We start from the raw sequence: 19657 nt of genomic DNA on the forward strand, positions 1-19657 counted from the left end.
TCCTCTTCAGAATTCTTGCTCGTGCTTGGCGCGCTTAGAAGTATGCGCGTGAACCTGTCCCGAGCATCCCTCACGACACTTCTTCAAGAGGCAAAATGGAAAACCATCGACTGACTTGGCGATGTTTAATTTGTCATATTTTCATTGCTTTGACACTGAAAGTGCTATTGGGTCATATAAATAATATACACTCAAATGAACCAAATTTTCATATTACCTGTAATATAAACCAATGCCCCAAAACGTACGATAAGTATGACAGCTTTTACAGGCATGTAACTAAATGTCATGCCCAGTTGTACCGAACAGGGGGACCACCACCGACTACTGATTGCCAAGGCACAAGTACAGAGGGAGATAGGGAAATTACGACCACGGCCGATGAGTACGTTAATATCAATGCTACTATTAGTGGTCCAGTCGTAGTCGATGATCCCACGACAAGAAATGGACGAAGAAAGGAGTCTGCAGCTTTGTATGTGCTCTCGTTAAAGGAACAGAATTTACTAACACAGGTAAGACTTTTCATTGTTATTGTTTTGTTTGTTTTGACTGTTAGCTACTTACACAAACTTATGAATGAAATGCATTTCCTTGCAATGATATATTGCGTCAGCTGTAATATCAGTGAACCCTTTGCCAAAGTTTTTAAAAAAGTTACATACTAGCCGATTACTGATCTGATGTCGGTAAATGTTACACCTACTGATACACTGTCTAATGTAGTGTATCACCCTTATGCTTTGTGATACTTGGAAGATCTGTTTGTAGTTTAACCGTATTATTATTATTATTATTATTATTATTATTATTATTATTATTATTATTATTATTATTATTATTATTTAATGTAGGCCTATGCATTCTTTGTTTGGCAAAACTCATGAATGATATCCATCAGAAGATTATATTTTGAATGCTTTTTTTTCTGGCCAATTTATAAAGCAGAGCTAGTTAAAACTGCATATTATTATTATTATTATTATTATTATTATTATTATTATTATTATTATTATTATTATTATTATTATGCATTGTAGAGGGAATTATATAACAAAAGGTAATTGTTTATTTGTTTGTTTATTTAAAGAGTTTATGTTTATTGTCGAATTCGATATACACCCCAAATTATCTAATTTAGAGTGTGAAGCTGAGCGAAAGTTGTGGAAATGTAATACAGTACCTGGTTAAATAAACTGTAATTATACAATGTAACGCTTGTGTTATTTAGAAAACTGTGGATTCCGTTGTCCATGCAACAGAAGGGCTGATGGAAAACTACCGTAGAAGAATTTTAGAAGGTGTACGCAATCAACTTCAGGAGCAGGACATAGATCCCAGTTTCATTGGTGACGATCTAATGAAGGAAGACGTTTTTGATGGCATTAATACACGATTTAAGCTTGACAGATATGCTAGAAACCACTTCAGTTATGTTGTAAGTAAAGTACAGATCTTTCTTAAAATGCATGCATCATTTTAAAAGTTTAATCAATTGGTAGTGCATTTTAGTACAACAAAAATATTTATTTATCTAAAATATTTATTTTCCACATTTGAAAGTTTATTCTTTAAAAAAAATGTATTTGTGTTCTTTAACACTAATAAAGTATATTTTAAATGCAATGTTAGTCTGTTATTATTTCAAATACAATTAAAACTTGTGTTACTTACATAATGTTGTAACAGCTGGCAAAAAGTATGGTATTTTTATTTACCAGTAACCATTTACAAATAAATATTTAACTAATTGTGAATTCTCTACAAATATGTAACATTTAGTTAAATATTTAAGGTTAAATCTGGAAAAAAGTTAAAATATGAACTTTTTTTTTTTTTTTTTTACACATGGCACCCCATACAAATGCAGTCACACACACACACACACACACATATATACATATACATATAATACAATAGTGATTTGGTTTCTTTGTATTTTGCATTTGAAGGAACCCAAAGAAGTAGTTCTAGGGCACAGAATTGGACATAAGAAGAAAAACCACAAAAGGCAGATGACCATGGTGGATGACACATTCATTTACATTTCACTGTTGGACAGTTTAAAACAACTTTTATCTAGTAAGCCAATCTGCGACATGATTTTGTCCCCTCCACTATATGCTGATCCGTCTGTGCTTAGTAATATGTGTGATGGGCATATATTCAGATCTCATCCCCTTTTTGTGGAACATCAAACAGGTTTACAAATATTGCTATATTATGATGAAGCTGAAGTTGACAATCCAATTGGAAATAAAGCTGGTAAGCACAAGCTCGGAATGTTTTATTACACTCTAGGAAACATTAATGTAAGATACAGATCTAAATTGGAGGCAATACGATTATTGGCTATTATAAAATCACAAGATAAAAAGAAATATGGCATTGACAGAGTTTTAAAAGAAATCCAAGCAAATCTGACAGAACTTTCAAATGGAGTTGAAATGCATGGTAGAGTTGTCCATGGTGCAGCTATTTCCTTTAGTGGAGATACGTTGGCTGCTCATGAAGTGGGTGGATTTAAGGAAGGAGTTGGCTTTGCATTTCAGAAATGCAGGCACTGTGAATGTACTTTTGATAGGATGCAAAACCACTTTATAGATTCTGATTTTGTTACATATTGCCGTGAAATGCATGAAGTTAGAATAGCTGAGATAGAACGTGCAGCAACAGATGATCTGAGAAATGTTTTGCGTACAGTATATGGCATCAATCGAAGAAGTGAATTAACAAATTTCCCTTATTTTAATGTTACATCAATGCTTCCTGAAGATATCATGCATGTTATTCTTGAGGGTGTTGCACAATATGAAGTAAAAGAATGTTTAAAGTTTTGGATACATAATGCTGCAAAATTTAGGTTAGATGAGTTTAATTTAAAAGTTAAACATTTTGATTATGGTTACGCATGCATGAAAAGCAAACCACAAATGCTTCAATCAAATTGCTTAGACAGTGAGGATAACAAGCTTAAACAAAATGCAGATGAAATGTGGACTTTACTGAAACATTTATTACTTATATTAAACGAGCTTTGTATTTCTGATGATCCACACTATACATTCATAAAGGAACTTGTGGAAATAACCCATATTGCTTTCAGTCCATGTGTGTGTGTCACAACATTAGCATGTCTTCGTGTGTTAATTAAAGAGCATCTTAAACATTTTAAACAGCTGTTCCCTCATCTAAGTATTATACCAAAACAACATTATCTTCTTCATATTCCAAAGCTGATATCTGAATTTGGTCCTCTAGTTCATGTTTGGTGTATGCGATTTGAAGGCAAACATTCTTACTTTAAACGTCTTGCAAAACAACAAAATCATATTAATATATGTAAATCTTTGGCAGAACGTAACCAGAAGAAAGAGCTGCGTGAAAGTCTTTCAAAACAGCACCCCTTATTTTCAAATGAAAGAGAAGTTGGTAGTTGCAAAGTGGTAAATGGCGAAGAAAGAAATTTGGCAGAAGAAAGAATGACAGCATTTAACATTGAAAACAGTGACACAATTTATACTGCTAATTGGGTTAAAATTAATGGGGTTAAGTATTGTTGTGAAAAGGCTATTGTAACTAGTGGCACGTCACCAGAATGTAATTTTCTACCTTTGTTTGGAAAGATAAGGTATATTTGGATTACAAATTCACATATATATTTTGCATTACAGTTGTATGACACAGTTTCATTTGATGAAGAAAGGCAATGCTATGTTGTAGAGAATCCTGACCTTCCAAGTGCGTTTGAGGTTGTTTCTGCAAATCAGTTATTGGACCACAGTGTGTACAACATATGCTGTGTTAAAAATGAAATGCTAATTCCCATACATTACGATTTGATAGGCAAAATAACTGAATGGGCGTTAAAGTAAAACTGTGTTCCATTATGTTCCATTAGCATGTGTTGGTACTACAGTATATCAGACATTTTTATGTATTTTTTAATTTACATACGTTTATTTCTTCCATGCAAGACGATGCAAACACTCTGTTTCAAAAAACTATAAAACTATAAAATGTCTTTATATAATCCAATGATAGAGTACGATATACCTTTAAATGTACCGATCGTCAAACAGTTGAAGTGCTTGGGGGTAGCATCTGGCCATCTCTGCGTTCTATTACAATAACATTTACCCATTCCCCTTTGTGTGAGCTGTGTCCCTAGGGTTTCATGGGCACCTTTCTACATGTGTTATGGGAGTGTCCTGAGGCTATATTTTGGAGCAGGTTTCTGCTACTTTTTCTACTATTCTTGATAGAGAAATCCCTTTCTCTCTCAGTGTTATTGTTAGATGATGACTCATCTATACAAAAGAAACGGATTTGTTCGGCAGGTCTCACGGCGGCCAAATGAATGGTGGCGCTCTGTTGGTAGCCTCCATATTCCTTTCCCTGGCCTCATTGGATAGGTGCCTTTCTTATACATGTGGAGCTCTCCAGATCCATGGTGCCAGGGAGGGGGCAAGGACAATGGCCGTAGACTCTGTTAAAACATTGATCTGATTTGTTTTGCTTTAAACATTTGTCTGCTTTAGGGGGATTTCTCACATTTATGTACCTTTAAACTTCTTATTTGTATGTTTTGCTCTGTGCACATGGCTATTTGTTGTGTTTTAAAAGTTAAAAATAAATGGTTTTTGAACCAGTGTTTATCTGTTTTTTTCTGTTTCACTTAACTAACTCACTAACTTAACTAAAATGCATTCCTTTAATTTTTAACGCCTCGACATTTGCACATAAAATTATTCAGTTTGATGTATAACCTGGAAATGAAGGTACTGTTTTCCAGCTTTATTTAATGTTAAGTTAAATGTTTCTTGTTGTAAGAAATGACTGCTGTAATTAAGTTCAGTTTCTTACAACAAGAAAAAAATGTGTTAACTGGCAAAAATAGGTATTTTTTTCTTGTTACAAGAGAATTCTTCTTCTTACAAGAATCTCAAGAAATCACTTTTGGTAGAATTCTTACACCAAGAGAAATCAAGATTTTTTTTATTGTGCAGTTGGTATAACTCAGCATTTTTTCTTGTTACAAGAGAATTCTTCTTCTTATAAGAATCTCAAGAAATCACTTTTAGTAGAATTCTTACACCAAGAGAAATTAAGATTTTTTTTATTGTGCAGCTGGTATAACTCAGCATTTTTTCTTGTTACAAGAGAATTCTTCTTCTTACAAGAATCTCAAGAAATCACTTTTGGTAGTGTACATGTTATACCTTTGTGTACATTTTTGTATATTCATGCAGCTGGGAGCGCTGGCAGTGTGGGAAGTTGATCCTCGAGGCCAGCTGCAGGGAGCTCCACTTCTAAGACATGATTATGGAAAGCACTTGACTCACTGTGTGTTTAGACCTGCACCGCCTGGAGAGTGAGTACCAGAGTCAGATGGAAACAGGGTATATCGGTGACGGTCTGGGTCTATTTTAAATATCTAATGCTATGGAACTAAATACAGCCACCCTTTGACTATTAGTCCCACTAGTGTTACAGGTTAACTTAATGTCTTATTAACATCACTAAATACAACAAAAAAAGTTGAGGAAGGCTGGTTCATTCTTCAGTCTTATGACCACTGAGAAGCAGTCATGCAGTGCGACTAACCAGAGTTGAGAAAAATGAAACCCTGGCTCCCACTCTGCCTTGGATCGGCAGACAGCTGCATGACTAGAGACACTAGGAAAGGGCCTCTGCGACGGGCTCACCATTGAAGTATGAACCAGCTTTTAGGGTGGTGGTATTTATATATGACACGGTTTAGCTCATTAACTCCAAAGGAACTATTTCCAAATCTTTTTTTTATGTTTATTTAAGTGTATTGCTAGGCCATAGAACTGTAGCTGTTATTCTATTCTGTGGAGAAATGTCTCGGCAGAACAGAATAACATGACCCAAATGGTTCCAATCCACTGTAAGGAAATTTCTTGAGCAAAAGGCCCTGCTATTTGAGATGTTCTTCCTTTACAGTGGAGGTAGTTGGCATTTAGTTTATGTTTAGCAGATTGAAACAGACCCCAGTGTTTCTGTGTCCCTCTCTGTGCAGTGACCTGGTGCAGCTGGCTCGCACTGCGGTGAGTGGGGATGAGAATGCTCTGGACATGTTCAACTGGAGGAAGGCTGTGAAGGGAAGGCCGCTCAAGCTGGGACCCCAGGAGGGCACAACCTTCTTCATCAGCACTGCAGATGGTAGGGCAGAGGAGAGGCCCACAGCTCTTTCTTTAGCCTAATGTAGTGACACCTCTATGCTAAAAAGCCATAGTACATTTTTTAAATATAACTACATGTAGATTCTTACAGTACAAATATAGCAAAAATATGCATTTTATAGCGAAAGCTGTGTCTTTTAAACATATTTGTGAATGGAAAGCAAACGTTAAGGGTATATAACTACAGTTTCTAGCCCTTAAGTTAGTTTCCGGATTGTTTGTTCTTACAAAAAATTGTGGAAATTGCATTTAGGTGAATAGACCATAAAGATTGGGCCTATAGTATTCTTTATCTGAAAATTCAAAATGCAGTACTTACTTCTACCAGCTGCAATGCTCTAGCCATTACATTAGGTCTGATTGTGGTTGTTTTGTGCACTGTAAGGTGTTTGTATGTGAACCCTGCTCCTCAGTCACTATCTGTGTCTCTCCTCTCTCCCCTCTTCAGGCAGTGTGCACTATGTGGATGAGAAGGGGAAGAGCTCCCAGGTGCTCCTTGCTGACAGTCCTGTTCAGAAGCTCTTGTACCTGCAGGGGCGGGAGGTGCTGGTGGTGATCACAGAGACCCTGCTGCTGTCCCAGTACAGTGTGGGGCCAGGAGGGGCCACACAAGAACTCGTCAAGGTGGGAACTCCTCAATCCCTATCACCCTTCTCTCTCTATTATTACAGCTACTTAATATTGATTTTAGTTTTGAAATCATGTTGTATAGGACAGATAACCCATACATTATTATTGTTATTGTTGTTCTAGAGATCTTTCAGCTTTTAAGTAAATATAAGTTTAATACAGTAGTACATTTTCTGTAAACAGTCATTTAACCAGTCACGTGTTCTATACAAATTAGTGCTGGGATGAACATGAGTGTTTCATGTTTGAGTCTTTCAGAATTTAAATAAATATTTAAATATTCTTTCATTTTTAATTTGCTGGAAAACCAAAGATCATTTGTAGTGTTGTGCCATATTTTACAGGATCAAATGACCTATTACAGAAGAAGAGAAACACTGTTTAATTCAGTAGAATGTGCGTTATTCATTGTAGATGTCATTAATGCATTGGCTTCCTTTCCATGATATATTTTTCATACCGCGATTTGTAAATTATATTATATGAATGAATACATACATAGACATTTTTGCCACCAACTACATTTCAGTCGTTTTGCACTAGCACTAATACAAGTCCACAGTTTACTTTTTTGTGATCACATATTCATTGTGTTTTTATACAAAGCAAAAACTACATACATTGATGAACATATTTTGCACCCCCCCCCCCCCCCCCTTCCTCATCCCCCCTCCCCCCGACGGCCCCTCTCATCACTCCCCAGACCCCATGAGAGTAATTTGACACAGAAAATAGGTAACAGGTATACAGCGAACCCCAACAATCCCCACATTTCCTAACCATCCCAATGACAATTAGGCAGCCGTCAATAGTTTGGCTATCTCAGCCGCTGCTCCACTCCAAGTCTCTAAAGTGGCAATTTTTGCCATATTTATCCTGGAGGTAGATAGCTCCAACATAACTATGTCATTAAAATATGACAACCACTGCCGCACAGGCAGTCTATGGGGATGGAGCCAGTGCTGTACTATCAGTTTCTTTGCTGCTGTCAATCCAGCAACCCACATGTTCCTCTGGCGCTCAAGCATTTAAAGTTTTGAATCATCATTAAGTAGGAGCAACATTGAATCTAATGGCAAGTCTCTCCCAATTATGGTTGACAGTATAGATGTGATTTGGCCCCAAAAAGAATTGACCTCTGGACATTTCCAGAGCATGTTCATTAAGGTGCCAGGTGTTTTAACAGAACAGAGGTTACAAAGTGAGCCTGATGTGATTCCCACGCGTTATCTCTTAAGAGGCGTCGAATATGTCCTGTGGGACAGTTTGAAATGAATTAGCTGATGATTAGGACTTTTTGGCGCATTAAATATATTATGCCAGATCGTATTCCAATCAATTGGCCCATCCTCTGAGGTTAGATCGTTTTCACATATTTTGATAATAGCCAGCTGCTGATATGAAGCTTTTAGCAGATGTGAGTATATCGCAGAGACTAGCCCCCTAGAGGCAGTTCCTGAGACCCAGTCTATTAAGCCCTGGACACATTGCCTGATGCGATTAATAGCAACGTGATTTTTCAGTCGCATTGCGATGCGATTTTACAGGATCGGCCAATCGATTGCAAAGCTTAAACATGTTTAATATTTTGCGATGCGATTCCCTCGCATTGGGTAGTGTGTTATATCCACTTGCAAGTATCAAAGTCAGCAACCAATGAGTTCTCCGTGTTCAGTGATATGATTGGAGACAGACATCCTTGTTTTCTCTCTCTAATATATATATATACACACACACACACAAGGTATTTCATTGATTTGTATATAGATACTGTCATATCCTTATGTTTTCATCTATTGTCATTAATTTGCCCCATTGCCGCTGTACTTAATGCATCCAGGGCTGGTCAAACATCATAAAAATACCACAAATTGTGCGTCCCTTCCCACGATTTCAATCGGACAGTGTGTGATGCCTGCTCGCGAAGATTTTTTTGCTACGCAACCTCCTCCATTGAAATGCGACGGTCGCATCGAACACTGTGTTCCGGCCTTTATAGGATGCGCTTTAAATTCCGACTCCCAGGGAACCCCATAAGCACTCAAAGCAGAGTGCAGTTAAAGATATAAGAAAAAACATGATCCTGCTAAATTGAAAAGAGAGGTAACAATAAGCCGGTCCTTATCGTATATGTCACTCAGTGTGTTAATGCCTTTTTAGAGGTTTGAAAACAAAGGGTTGATTGCCTGACATGAGCGCTCTATTATACCAGATAGGCGAGTGTTGGTGCCATTTCATTTTTTGCCCCATATGCTTTATTATCACCCTCCAGTTCTCTATTGTATTTGCAACGATAGGACCAAAGTGTAGTGCACATTTTCTGTTCTTGAGACCTTCAAATAAAATATCTTGTAGTCTAATGGGAGAAACTAATGCTTCCTCGATTTCTCTCCAGGGAACTGCAGACAGTGGATTTATCCATATTTTTTGTGAACGTAATTGAAAAGCCCAATAGTACAGCTTAAAGTGTGGGATTGCTAGGCCACCGTCCATTTTGGTGTGCTACAGTGTATTCAGTTTGATTTGTGGGTGCGCTGTACTGTATTCAGTTTGATTTGTGGGTGCTTGCTATTCCACAGAAATCCCAGAATTAAAGAATCAATCTTAGACCAGTAGCCCATGGGGGGGATGCCGTCAAGTCCTGGGGTTTTACCCTTTTTAGCACTCTCCCGTGCTGTTTTTAACTCATCCAGAGAGATGGGTTTGCCTAATTCTGCTGACTCTGCCTCAGATAGGTTTGGAAGGGTCAGAGTCAGGAACATGCCACCTCACCCAACGTGGAGTTAGAGTTATACAAAGCAGAAAACAGAACGGAAAGTTGCACTAACTTTTCGGGTCACAAATTAGTCCCTTTGAGGATGAATGGGTAGTTTCAATGGATGCACGAGATTTACTTTGCTTCAATTTTGGCTGGGTTTACTGCCATAAAAGTAATATTTTTTGTCTAACTCTATGCATAAGAAATTCTACAATAGATCATTAAGCTCTGCCCTGGTGGCTCGCAGTTTTTCTTCATCAGCTCGGGTGTAGTTACTCTTTTGTGCACACTCCAACAATTGACAGTGGTTTTTTTACATGAGAGGCGAAAGAAGAAGCGAAAGAAGAGCTCCTGTTAATTTCTAAAAATTCCACTAGCTTCATTTTTAACTGGGCGACAAACTCTGGGCTTTGTAGTATAGTTACATTGAATTGCTAGCGTGTTGTTTTTTGCGCTGTAGGGTGGAATTGAAATTCACACTGTATGGGGTTGTGATTGGAGAGAATCGCAGGAAGGACTGTTATTGTATTGGCAAACATAACTAAATCAGGTGAAGACAAATATAGTCAATTCTTGAATGCGTTTTATGACTCGGGTCCTGTGTTAATTGATGTACTGCTTGGGACGCTGATTGCTGTGAACCAGAGAAGGCACCGTTTGATCTGTCTTGTTGCAAATCAAAAACAGTGTTCATATCTTCTCCAATTATCAGAGAATACTCAGATAATGACAGTAATTATTTTGTCAGAAGAGGGAAAAAGTTTGGGTCAAAAAACAGTGGGGGCGTATACACTGATAAAAGCTGCTTTTTCCCCCTGTAATGTTGTACAGATATAAGCCAGTCTTCCCAACCTTGTCATTACTAACCTTTTCTATATTCAAATGGAGACTGCATCTGAAGAGAATGATAACACCCTTTGTTTTCGAACCATCACTAGATGTAGCAGCAACTTTATAAAATGTATTTTTTAATTTGAGAAGATCTGATGCACTCAAATGCGATTCTTCTAAAAATGCCAAATCCACATTTGTCCTGCGTAAAAAATCTAGAAAAATCTACTTAGGGGTACTAAAGTGCAGAATAGCCTGCATCTCTTTGTACCAGATAACCTTAAAGATCATGGTCCGTTTTACTTCAAAACCATTCGAGTTGCCATTGTAGATTCTGTGTGCATGTTCGATCGGTATCAGAAAGCCGACAGGGATTATCTCCCTCCCGGTTCGGTGCCAGCCCACAGATTCTGACCTTCTTGCGTCTGGATCTGCCTTTGAGATCAGCTATTTTGAGATTCAATTTGTCTAGCTCAGAAGTGCAGTTCCCAATATCACGCTTCATTGCCCTCGTCTCTGATTGTAGACCGTCCACACTAGTAATTAGCCCTCGAACTACTGTCACATGTGAATCCATGTCTGTTCTGAGAGATTGTACTGCTTCTCTGGTCTACCAAAGCGAAACTTTCACTCCTTCCATCGCACCATTTCCAGCCTGAGAGACCACTGCCTTGAGGGATTCGTGTTGCCTAGTCAACGCTTGGGAAATGGCATCAGCGATACAGGCTTCTGAACGATTTTGTGAAGATGGTCCGAAACGTTTCCCAGCGGGGGTTGAAGCCAGCGAAGCTGTGTCATTTTGCTCCGACATTGTCACCGCGTGGAAAATAGAAGTATAACCTTGAAATTCACCAAAAAGAAGAGGTTGGGGTTGGAGCTCTAGTTCTCTTCGACCATTGAGTGTGTAGGTCACAGGACCACACCCGCGATTTTTGAAGTGCACTGTTGACTTGTATTTTATTTGTTATACAAGTAATTATAATTGTTGACACTTTTTAAGAGACCTGTGAGAATTAAGATGTGATAGTGTTATTTGTGTTTGGTGGGTTTGCAGGTGAAGCTGAGTGGGAAGAGTGGCCAGAGCGCTGACATGGCCTGGGCAGAGAAGGGGCTGTTGATCACTGCAACAGGGGAGAAAGTGGTCAGGTATGAGTTCAGTAACTTCTGTTATCAATAACCATCTGAAAAATATTGTAATTATCACCCGATTTACTTAAATAAGTTCAGTTACAAAAACATTTGTAATTTACTAAGTACAACCTAGAAATATATTTACTTTCACAGCATGCACATTTACTGAAAGTATAACCAGACACAGCATTGCATGGCATTTTTAAATTCAAGGCAGTGGGTTATGGCTTGTATTAACTGAATCATAAATAACCATTTAACATGTATTATAATGAATTATCTGCCAATATGCCAATACATTTTTTTTTTTCATAAGGCGATAAGTAATTGTTACTAAAAATATGTTGATATCAATATAGTGATTTAGTCGCAAGTGCAATCCAGTTGGCGACTGGTCAATTTAGGTTACTCTCAATTGAATGTTTTGTTTGTATTCTCTTTTAAAGTAGTTGTTTTTTGGCGTGCAGGTAAGCTATAATAGAAGTTGACATCTTGGATGAGCCCAGATTGATCTGGGTAAAGCTGTTATTATTATTATTATTATTATTATTATTATTATTATTAGTTTATTTAGCAGATGCCTTTATCCTAGGCGACTTACATAGACTAGGGTGTGTGAACTATGCATCAGCTGCAGAGTCACTTACAACAACGTCTCACCCGAAAGATAGATCACAAGGACGTTAAGTGACTTACTCAGGGTCACACAATGAGTCAGTGGCTGAGCCGGGATTTCAACCAGGAACATCCTGGTTACAAGCCCTTTTCTTTAACCACTGGACCACACAGCCTCCTGATCTGAATGTCCTGGTATGTTTTAGACTTTGGGACCTGGAGAGAGATGATAACTACGTTCTGTCTCTGGATGAACACCTGGGCTTTGAGGCGGGGGAGACTTTAAACTGCGTCTCCTACAGCACTGTTAAAGGTAAGTGCAATACTATTTCACTGCAATCTGGGGGATATATTTTATTATCCCCTGCATTTTTCACATGGTCAAAAAGGCTACAGTTTTGATAAATTAAGTGATGAAACATCATCACTGTATAAACTATACAAAAATATATCTTAATATTTATCTGTCCACTACGTAATTCACGTTGCAACTAATATCTCTGCTATGTGTTAAACCAGTATTGCTCTCTCTCCCTCTAAATACATAACAAAGTTACCATCTATGATTCTCTATGTTAAATTAAACTTGATTGTGGTATACTGCGTCTTTAAAGTAACTGTAAACAACTGGTGTTACAGACGGACAGGGTGAGGGTGACTTCTTGGCTTCAGCAGTATAAATTGAGCAACACTGTTTTCGAATTGGTCTCCCCAGGTATCCTAGCAGCAGGGACTAGCCGAGGGCGAATCGCCTTGTGGCGGAAGGTGGCTGTGTCCAATGAGAAAATGGAAGGAAGGGACCAGTGGAAACTGCAGACTCCTGCAGATCTGGAAGGGAACGTCATTCAGCTTCAGGTACAATCACCATGACTGATGGGGTGCTTTCAGACGATCAGACAGGATTCCCAGACTATACCTGTTGCTGTATACAGGGTTGCTTTAATTTAAACACAGCTGTGCAGAAATGCGACTTTGAACGCAAGCAAGTACAATTGTTGGGTACTGATAAACAGTAGCATCAAAATTATTCTGCTACTCTGTGTTTCAATATAGTTTTATGTTTTTGATTCAATTGTGTACAAAGAAGTCCATAGCAAAGTGCCTAACTTTAATTCCTGTAAAGAAACACCAGTGTTCTTCGGAACATTAATATAACAGTAAAAACTTTTTCCACATGACTGAAACAAACTAAACTATTTTAACTAAAATATATTGTTACAGTTTAAACTGGTGTTCTGTAAAGTAATTAGTGTCAATTGAAAAAGCTGTGCAGCTAGTTGGTTGACAACATCTATTCTGTGCTGTCCTGCCACAAACCCAGTTTACTACTTGACCACCTTGACTTGCCTCCGGTTGCCCCTCCTGCTTTCTCCTCCTCTCTCCTCTCTCCATTACTGATGTCTCCGGATCTCCTGTTGAAATCGACTACTGCCACGTTGTCACGTTTCCACGTACTCTTTTTATTCATATATCTGCTCTGCACACACTCTTAAACTCAGGGGAGACGTCTAGGAGGACAGAGATGTTTAAAACTCTTAGTGGTTTATGTTTGAGCACTGGACGAGCTGCATGTCCATACAACCTTCATTTAATCAAGAAAATCACGCAGACTCACTTATTTTGAAGTTTTTGCGAATCAGAGCGACTTCAGTGCTCCTTCGGTTTATTAAAATGCTTTTAATATTGGATTGGTAGATTGCGCATATCACCAGAATCCCATCAGGTAATAACAACTAGTCTAGAGGTATTACAAGCTTAGCATTAATACTTCAATACAATAATACAGTTATATGTATTATGTGCAGCCCTCAGGCTGGCTGAGCGAACAGCTGACAGCACCCACTGCTATATTTTAGCACATTCAATACATCACCCTCTTAATACTAAAATATAGTTTCCATACCTTATAGCAATGCATTCAATACATGTGAGATATAATAATCGAATATAACCTTACCTTCCAGCACAAGGAAGTGTATTCTGCACAAAAAGAAAAATAACTGTCTTCAAAAGGCAGATAATTCTGAGTTTTGATCAAACAGCAATTAGCTCTATATGGAGGTCTGCAGAGGAAGGGCCACGTCACCTAGCCAGGCTGAGAAGTGGTGGTGTTAGTATGATCTGCCTTGGGTTTTTATATGATTTTCTCCTCATTGGAATATATGAGAAGCCCCAATTAAATCCAATCATCAATCTATGTAGACAACTCTTATCTTTTTGGCAAATAGTAATCTCTAAAAAATCCGGCTAACTTTTCAGACTTAATTTGAGTCATATGCCAACAATTTAAAGGTATAACACCTGTCCAAAACACTGGCCCATGATCTCATCCACTCATTTCTCGACCCCCTCCTTCATCTGAAATGTTAGGTGAAGCAGAGTTCACAAGATCCTTGCTACCTTGTCTCACTACTTTTTATATGTGCTTTACAAAGAAATTTAGTGCTGGCTTCTAAAAATATATTCCCTCATATCATATCATCTTTTCAAATTAGTTTCCTTTTTCCTTTTACAGGTGTGTGTGTGTTTAACAGGTATTATAGGGAGTTCCCGTCCTGTGGTTTGTATAGGGTTACTACCAGTGGAAAGTCTAACTGTTTTCATTTGAGTTAAAGGGCTACAGTATTTCTTTAACAGCCTTGCTTCAATTTGAACTGAACTTGTCCTCTTATTTTTTAGTTGTACACAATCCAGCTGAAACCAGCTTGTTTGAGACATCTCTTCCTTTGCCAATTTCAGTGTTGATAAATGTTTTTAGTAACATTCCCTATCTCTACACCTGTACTTTGCGTGCTTCTTTCTGCCAGGGAACTAATTATTTTTAATATATATTGGAATAGATCCATTTCTATCCTAACCTCCCTTCTTCTAAGACGAGAAGCTATTTCTCCTCGTTAATTCTGGCCTTGACGCCATAAGTTTATTGATATTGGATTTCCGCTTTTCATGCCAAAAATACCTCTTTGTACCAAGCAATGATCTTTCCAAAGACAGATTTATAAAAAGTTCAGGAATACAGGTTACATAGAGTTTACCTTTCTAAAACCTATTTTTTGCTTTCAAAGTTACTTTTCATTGTTAATATAACATCTTATTTTCTGCATTATTTTCAGCTCGGGGCTAGATTAAGTATTCTTTATTCTTTATCAACTAAGACTTCCTAACCATATTCTTTTCATCATTTAAAAGGCAGTGTACTGCCTTTTTATTATCGCAACAGTTTATACTATTTAAAGCAAACATATTAACACACATCTATTTAGTACAGCAACATTCTACATTCAAACTGAAATTTTGAGATTTGGCACTCAATTCTGGGAGCTGTGCCTATCTTGATAAGAGACTGCTTGAGGCCAGCTAGTGTATCAGACAGTACTAGTTTCTACTATATGGTTTTACATGGAAAGTATACATAGTATTTTCACAATATTTCTTACAGACTAAAGATTATTAAGCACAACTTCTAGTTACATTACATATCATTTTATCAATACATGTCCATGTCCAGCAGATCCGCACTTGCCCAGCAGGTTTCAGAGTCTGTGTCAGGTTCAGCTCGAGTGGGTTCGGCAAATACCACCACAGGCCCTTTAATCCAGTGTCTCGCGTCACAGGTGTGGGCTTCCATGGTCCTGACTTCATACCTACAAGACACTTGTACATGCTTAATAGGGACACCTTCCTCACATTCCAATTTGCCCAGATGTGCCCATTTTACTAGGTGACCGCCTTCACAGTCCATGCATTCAACTCTTTTTACATCCCTTGGATTTACATTCAAGTGAGAGAAAGATATCCCTTCAGAATCTTTACACTCAAACAAGATTCGACAGTGTCTGACGAGGTGACTGCAAGCTGGACAAGGTTTGAACCTGGTCATTGGTGATTTACCTCTGCACTTGTCACATGCACACATAACAAAGGGATTACCCTCTTTTTCACAGGTCAGGGTTAGCTCTTTACCATCAACAATAGTTTTAGATCTGTACATATTTCCTTCATACATTCCATATTGTTCACATAAGGTCACTTTATGAGGTATGCCCTCCATCCAGAATACTGGAGTAGGCCAAAACTCACTGTTGTTCATATCAGCAAGCCCCCAGCATCGCCCTTACAGCACATAATAACTTGGTCATAGTCATCCATGACAACATGCCCCTTGGACCCCTGGCAGACTAATCTTGTCCGTCTCTGTGTTTCTGATCTTGCTCCTTCCATTATGCACACTCTCAACCTGTCCCTGGATTCAGGCACGGTTCCTGCTGCCCTCAAGTTTGCCCGAGGTACGCCGGTACTCAAAAAACCCTCCCTTGACCTGGCTGTCTTATCTAATTTCCGTCCTATCTCCAATCTCCCTTTTCTTTCCAAAACTATTGAAAGGACTGTCAGCTGATGAAACATCTCATGGATAACAATCTGCTTGAATCTGCAGTATGGCTTCCAGCCGCATCACAGTACTGAAACTGCTCGGCTCCAGATTGTAAATTATCTTCTTCTTAATGCTGATGCTGCTGCTCCCTCTGTGCTTGTCCTCCTTGACCTAATAGCTGCTTTTGACACTGTAGATCATAGCATTCTTCTTGACCGTCTTCAGAAGTATGCTGGGATCTCTGGAACCTCTTTCCTGGATGTCCTCTTACCTGTCTGGACACATGCAGTCTGTCTTCTATGCTGGATGCAGTGGTGTCGCAAACCCAGTCACTTGCGGTGTCCCTCAAGGGTCTGTTCTTGGGCCCCTTCTCTTCAACATCTACATGCTTCCCTTGGGTCACCTCATCAGCCAACACAGCCTCATGTTTCACTCCTATGCAGATGACACCCAGCTCTACTTAAAACTCGACCCTGGATGTCCCTCTGCTATGGTCCGACTCTCGGCTTGCATTCAAGACATCGAGACATGGATGTCTGCCAATTTTCTTCAGCTCAACACTCGCAAATCTGAACTCCTTTTAGTAGGATCTAAAACCCAACTTAAGAATCTCAATATAGCTGCCCTGAACCTCAGAAATTGTCTGCTGCTGCTTTCCCCCACTGTACGAAGCCTTGGTGTATTTCTGGACAGCAACCTCTCCTTTGATGCCCACATCTCCTCTGTGGTCAAATCTTCCTTCTACCACCTTCGAAACATCTCCAGTCCATCCCTACCTTTCCCTCTGGGATGCGGAGATACTCTGACATGCATTTGTCTCCTCTCGACTCGACTACTGCAACTCTCTCTATTGGGTCTTCTGGCACGCGCCATCAACCGACTGCAGCTAGTTCAGAATGACGCCGCCAGGATCCTTAACAGATGTAAACAACTTGAGCACATTACCCCCCGTCTTGCCCAGCTGCACTTGCTACCTGTAAAGTTCAGGATTACTTTCAGAATTCTCCTGCTCACCTACAATACCCTTAATCACACAGGTCCTGAGTACCTCTTCAACCCGCTATGTCCCTGCCCGCAAGCTGAGGTCCTCCGACTCTAGCCTGCTTGTTATCCCCAAGCAAAAGTGCACCACATTTGAAGAATGCTCGTTTAACTTCATGGCTCCAACTCTTTGGAATTCTCTCCCAGCTTTGGTGCGTGATGCTCCCACCGTCACTCGCTTTAAATCAACCCACTTGTTCTCTCTTGCTTTCCATGCTCTTTAGCCTGATATCTGTTATTAGCTGTTGTGTCTTTGCTACTTCTCATTTTTCACTGTATCTTATTCTCATGATTCTATATGACATACGCATACTGTTGTGTCTCTGCTACTTATGATTCTATATGACATGCGCATCCACAATGTTTTAGAATGTATCTTGTAAAGAATGTATCACTGTATCTTGTAAAGCACTATGTGATGGTGGTCCACTATGAAAGGCGCTATATAAAATAAAGGTTGATTGATTGATAGTTATGTCACTACTAGCAATGCCTGAGAAAAACCCTGGCATTGCTTATACTAGTATACTGCAGCTAAAAGAAAACACGAAAGAAGGCTACAGCTTTTACTCAAACTAAAATAAATCCACTTGTGTCCAGAAATGACCATGTCAAAACAATCACAAAAGGAGAGTGCAGCAATGTGCAGAGCACAGTGCTACAGAAAGTAATGAGACTTTAGCTTCCACTGTTGCTCCAGTATTGAGTTCTATTCAGTTTTTGTCCTAAAGCTTGTCAGATTCACCTGTTGTATTGCATCTTGAGTATAGGTGAGCATGGAGTTTTGTACTATGTGACTCAATCCCAGCTCTCTCTCTCTTCAGTGGGGCTCCAGTATGAACCTGCTGGCTGTGATCACCGTCAGCACAGTGCTGATCCTCTGCGAACACGTCATGTCTTCCCACTTCAGCCAACAGGTGGCAGCAGTGCAGCTCAACCCCAACCAGCTGTGCCTGAGCTACTTCAGCACAGGAACTCAGCTCAGCCTGCGCACTGACATGCACATCAAGGGAGTCTGTGTCACCAAGGTAACCCCCGGATACCGGCTCTGTCTACACTTGAAGAAGTGTGGGTGGATATGATTCCTAATAATATTATTATTGCAATAATAAAAGCAAATCCAAAAGTTGTTCATAAGATTCACAAACTTCACATGTAATTACAATAGTCAATGGAAGGCGAATGGTTTTGTGTGGTGCATGCAGTATTTTGGGAATATTTCAGGGACCACACATTGGAACTTGTGCCTTTGTGAGTAATAATGGTAATAATAACTACAATGAATTGAATGGTGTTTATGGCTCCCCTCTTTGTAGGACACAGTAACCGTGTGGAATGGGAAGCAGGTCACTGTGTTTGAGCTGTCTGGAGCAATACTACGCAACACAGGTGAGCACAGACACATCACAAACCAAATCCAGGGCACAAGCCAAGTCAGCAAATCCAACTTTACTATACACGGATTACTCTTATTACACAGATTATAGTTTAGCCTCTGAATTTTAAATGGTTTATGGATACATTTTTATCAAATATACTGTAGTATCCACTGGGTGGAGGTGCTGCTTTATATTCTGTTTGGATGGTTAGCACAGTTGATCCTGTCTTGTCTTCCACTTTTAGGTGGGCTAGAGGACATTTACTAAGAAGATATATGTAATGGATGTCTTAGATTTAATGCTCATTATAAAAGAATAAAAAAGCAATGGTGAAGCTTGCATGGCTTAGAGCAGGGGTCTCCAACCCTGGTCCTGGAGAGCTACAAGGTCTTCTGGTTTTCGTTTCAACCGAACTCTCAGTTACTTAATTTCACCAATTATTGGCCAGATAATTAGTCCAGATTAACATCTGTTCCAGATTGATGATGCAAAAACACCTATAAAACCTGCAGGATTGGGGCTCTCCAGGACCAGGGTTGGAGACCCCCTGGCTTAGTCATCTAAATCCCACAAAAACATAGGCTTTTTATTCACACAGTTGTAAAAACACACACAACAGGCAACAGACAAAGGTATTGTGCATCAGCCAAAAATTCAAATACAGGTTTGAGTTGATAATCTGGTAGAAAAG

The 19657-nt window shown here is 39.0% G+C and overlaps 2 protein-coding genes across 3 annotated transcripts in view; both read left to right on the forward strand.

Annotated features, from left to right (window-relative positions):
- Nucleotides 1-19657, forward strand: part of LOC117431834 (intraflagellar transport protein 140 homolog) — an 85904-nt gene that overhangs the window by 12061 nt on the left and 54186 nt on the right. Inside the window, exons 4-11 of the mRNA XM_034053157.3 lie at nucleotides 5253-5374; nucleotides 6047-6189; nucleotides 6658-6833; nucleotides 11483-11574; nucleotides 12381-12487; nucleotides 12890-13029; nucleotides 18412-18615; nucleotides 18904-18976. Coding sequence (XP_033909048.3) covers nucleotides 5253-5374; nucleotides 6047-6189; nucleotides 6658-6833; nucleotides 11483-11574; nucleotides 12381-12487; nucleotides 12890-13029; nucleotides 18412-18615; nucleotides 18904-18976 — 1057 coding nt within the window. The remainder of the gene's footprint in view (nucleotides 1-5252; nucleotides 5375-6046; nucleotides 6190-6657; nucleotides 6834-11482; nucleotides 11575-12380; nucleotides 12488-12889; nucleotides 13030-18411; nucleotides 18616-18903; nucleotides 18977-19657) is intronic.
- Nucleotides 96-4781, forward strand: LOC131699402 (uncharacterized). Of its 2 annotated transcripts, XM_058995970.1 has the most exons (3): nucleotides 96-515; nucleotides 1232-1438; nucleotides 1953-4759. In XM_058995970.1, exons 1-3 carry the CDS (start codon nucleotides 96-98, stop codon nucleotides 3873-3875), a joined length of 2550 nt encoding a protein of 849 aa, XP_058851953.1. In that variant the 3' UTR covers nucleotides 3876-4759. The 2 variants fall into 2 exon arrangements, with proteins under 2 accessions (XP_058851953.1, XP_058851954.1); XM_058995971.1 differs by lacking the exon at nucleotides 96-515 and having other exon boundaries at nucleotides 1104-1438; nucleotides 1953-4781.

Source organism: Acipenser ruthenus, chromosome 22, assembly GCF_902713425.1.
Source record: "Acipenser ruthenus chromosome 22, fAciRut3.2 maternal haplotype, whole genome shotgun sequence".
NCBI classification, from domain to species: domain Eukaryota; kingdom Metazoa; phylum Chordata; class Actinopteri; order Acipenseriformes; family Acipenseridae; genus Acipenser; species Acipenser ruthenus.

Bases quoted from the DNA above. Each gene is read 5' to 3' on its own strand.
- LOC131699402 (XM_058995970.1), top strand. From the start codon at position 96: ATGGAAAACCATCGACTGACTTGGCGATGTTTAATTTGTCATATTTTC. The intron at 516-1,231 runs GTAAGACTTTTC...TGTGTTATTTAG, and splicing joins AACAGAATTTACTAACACAG to AAAACTGTGGATTCCGTTGT. The intron at 1,439-1,952 runs GTAAGTAAAGTA...TTGCATTTGAAG, and splicing joins GAAACCACTTCAGTTATGTT to GAACCCAAAGAAGTAGTTCT.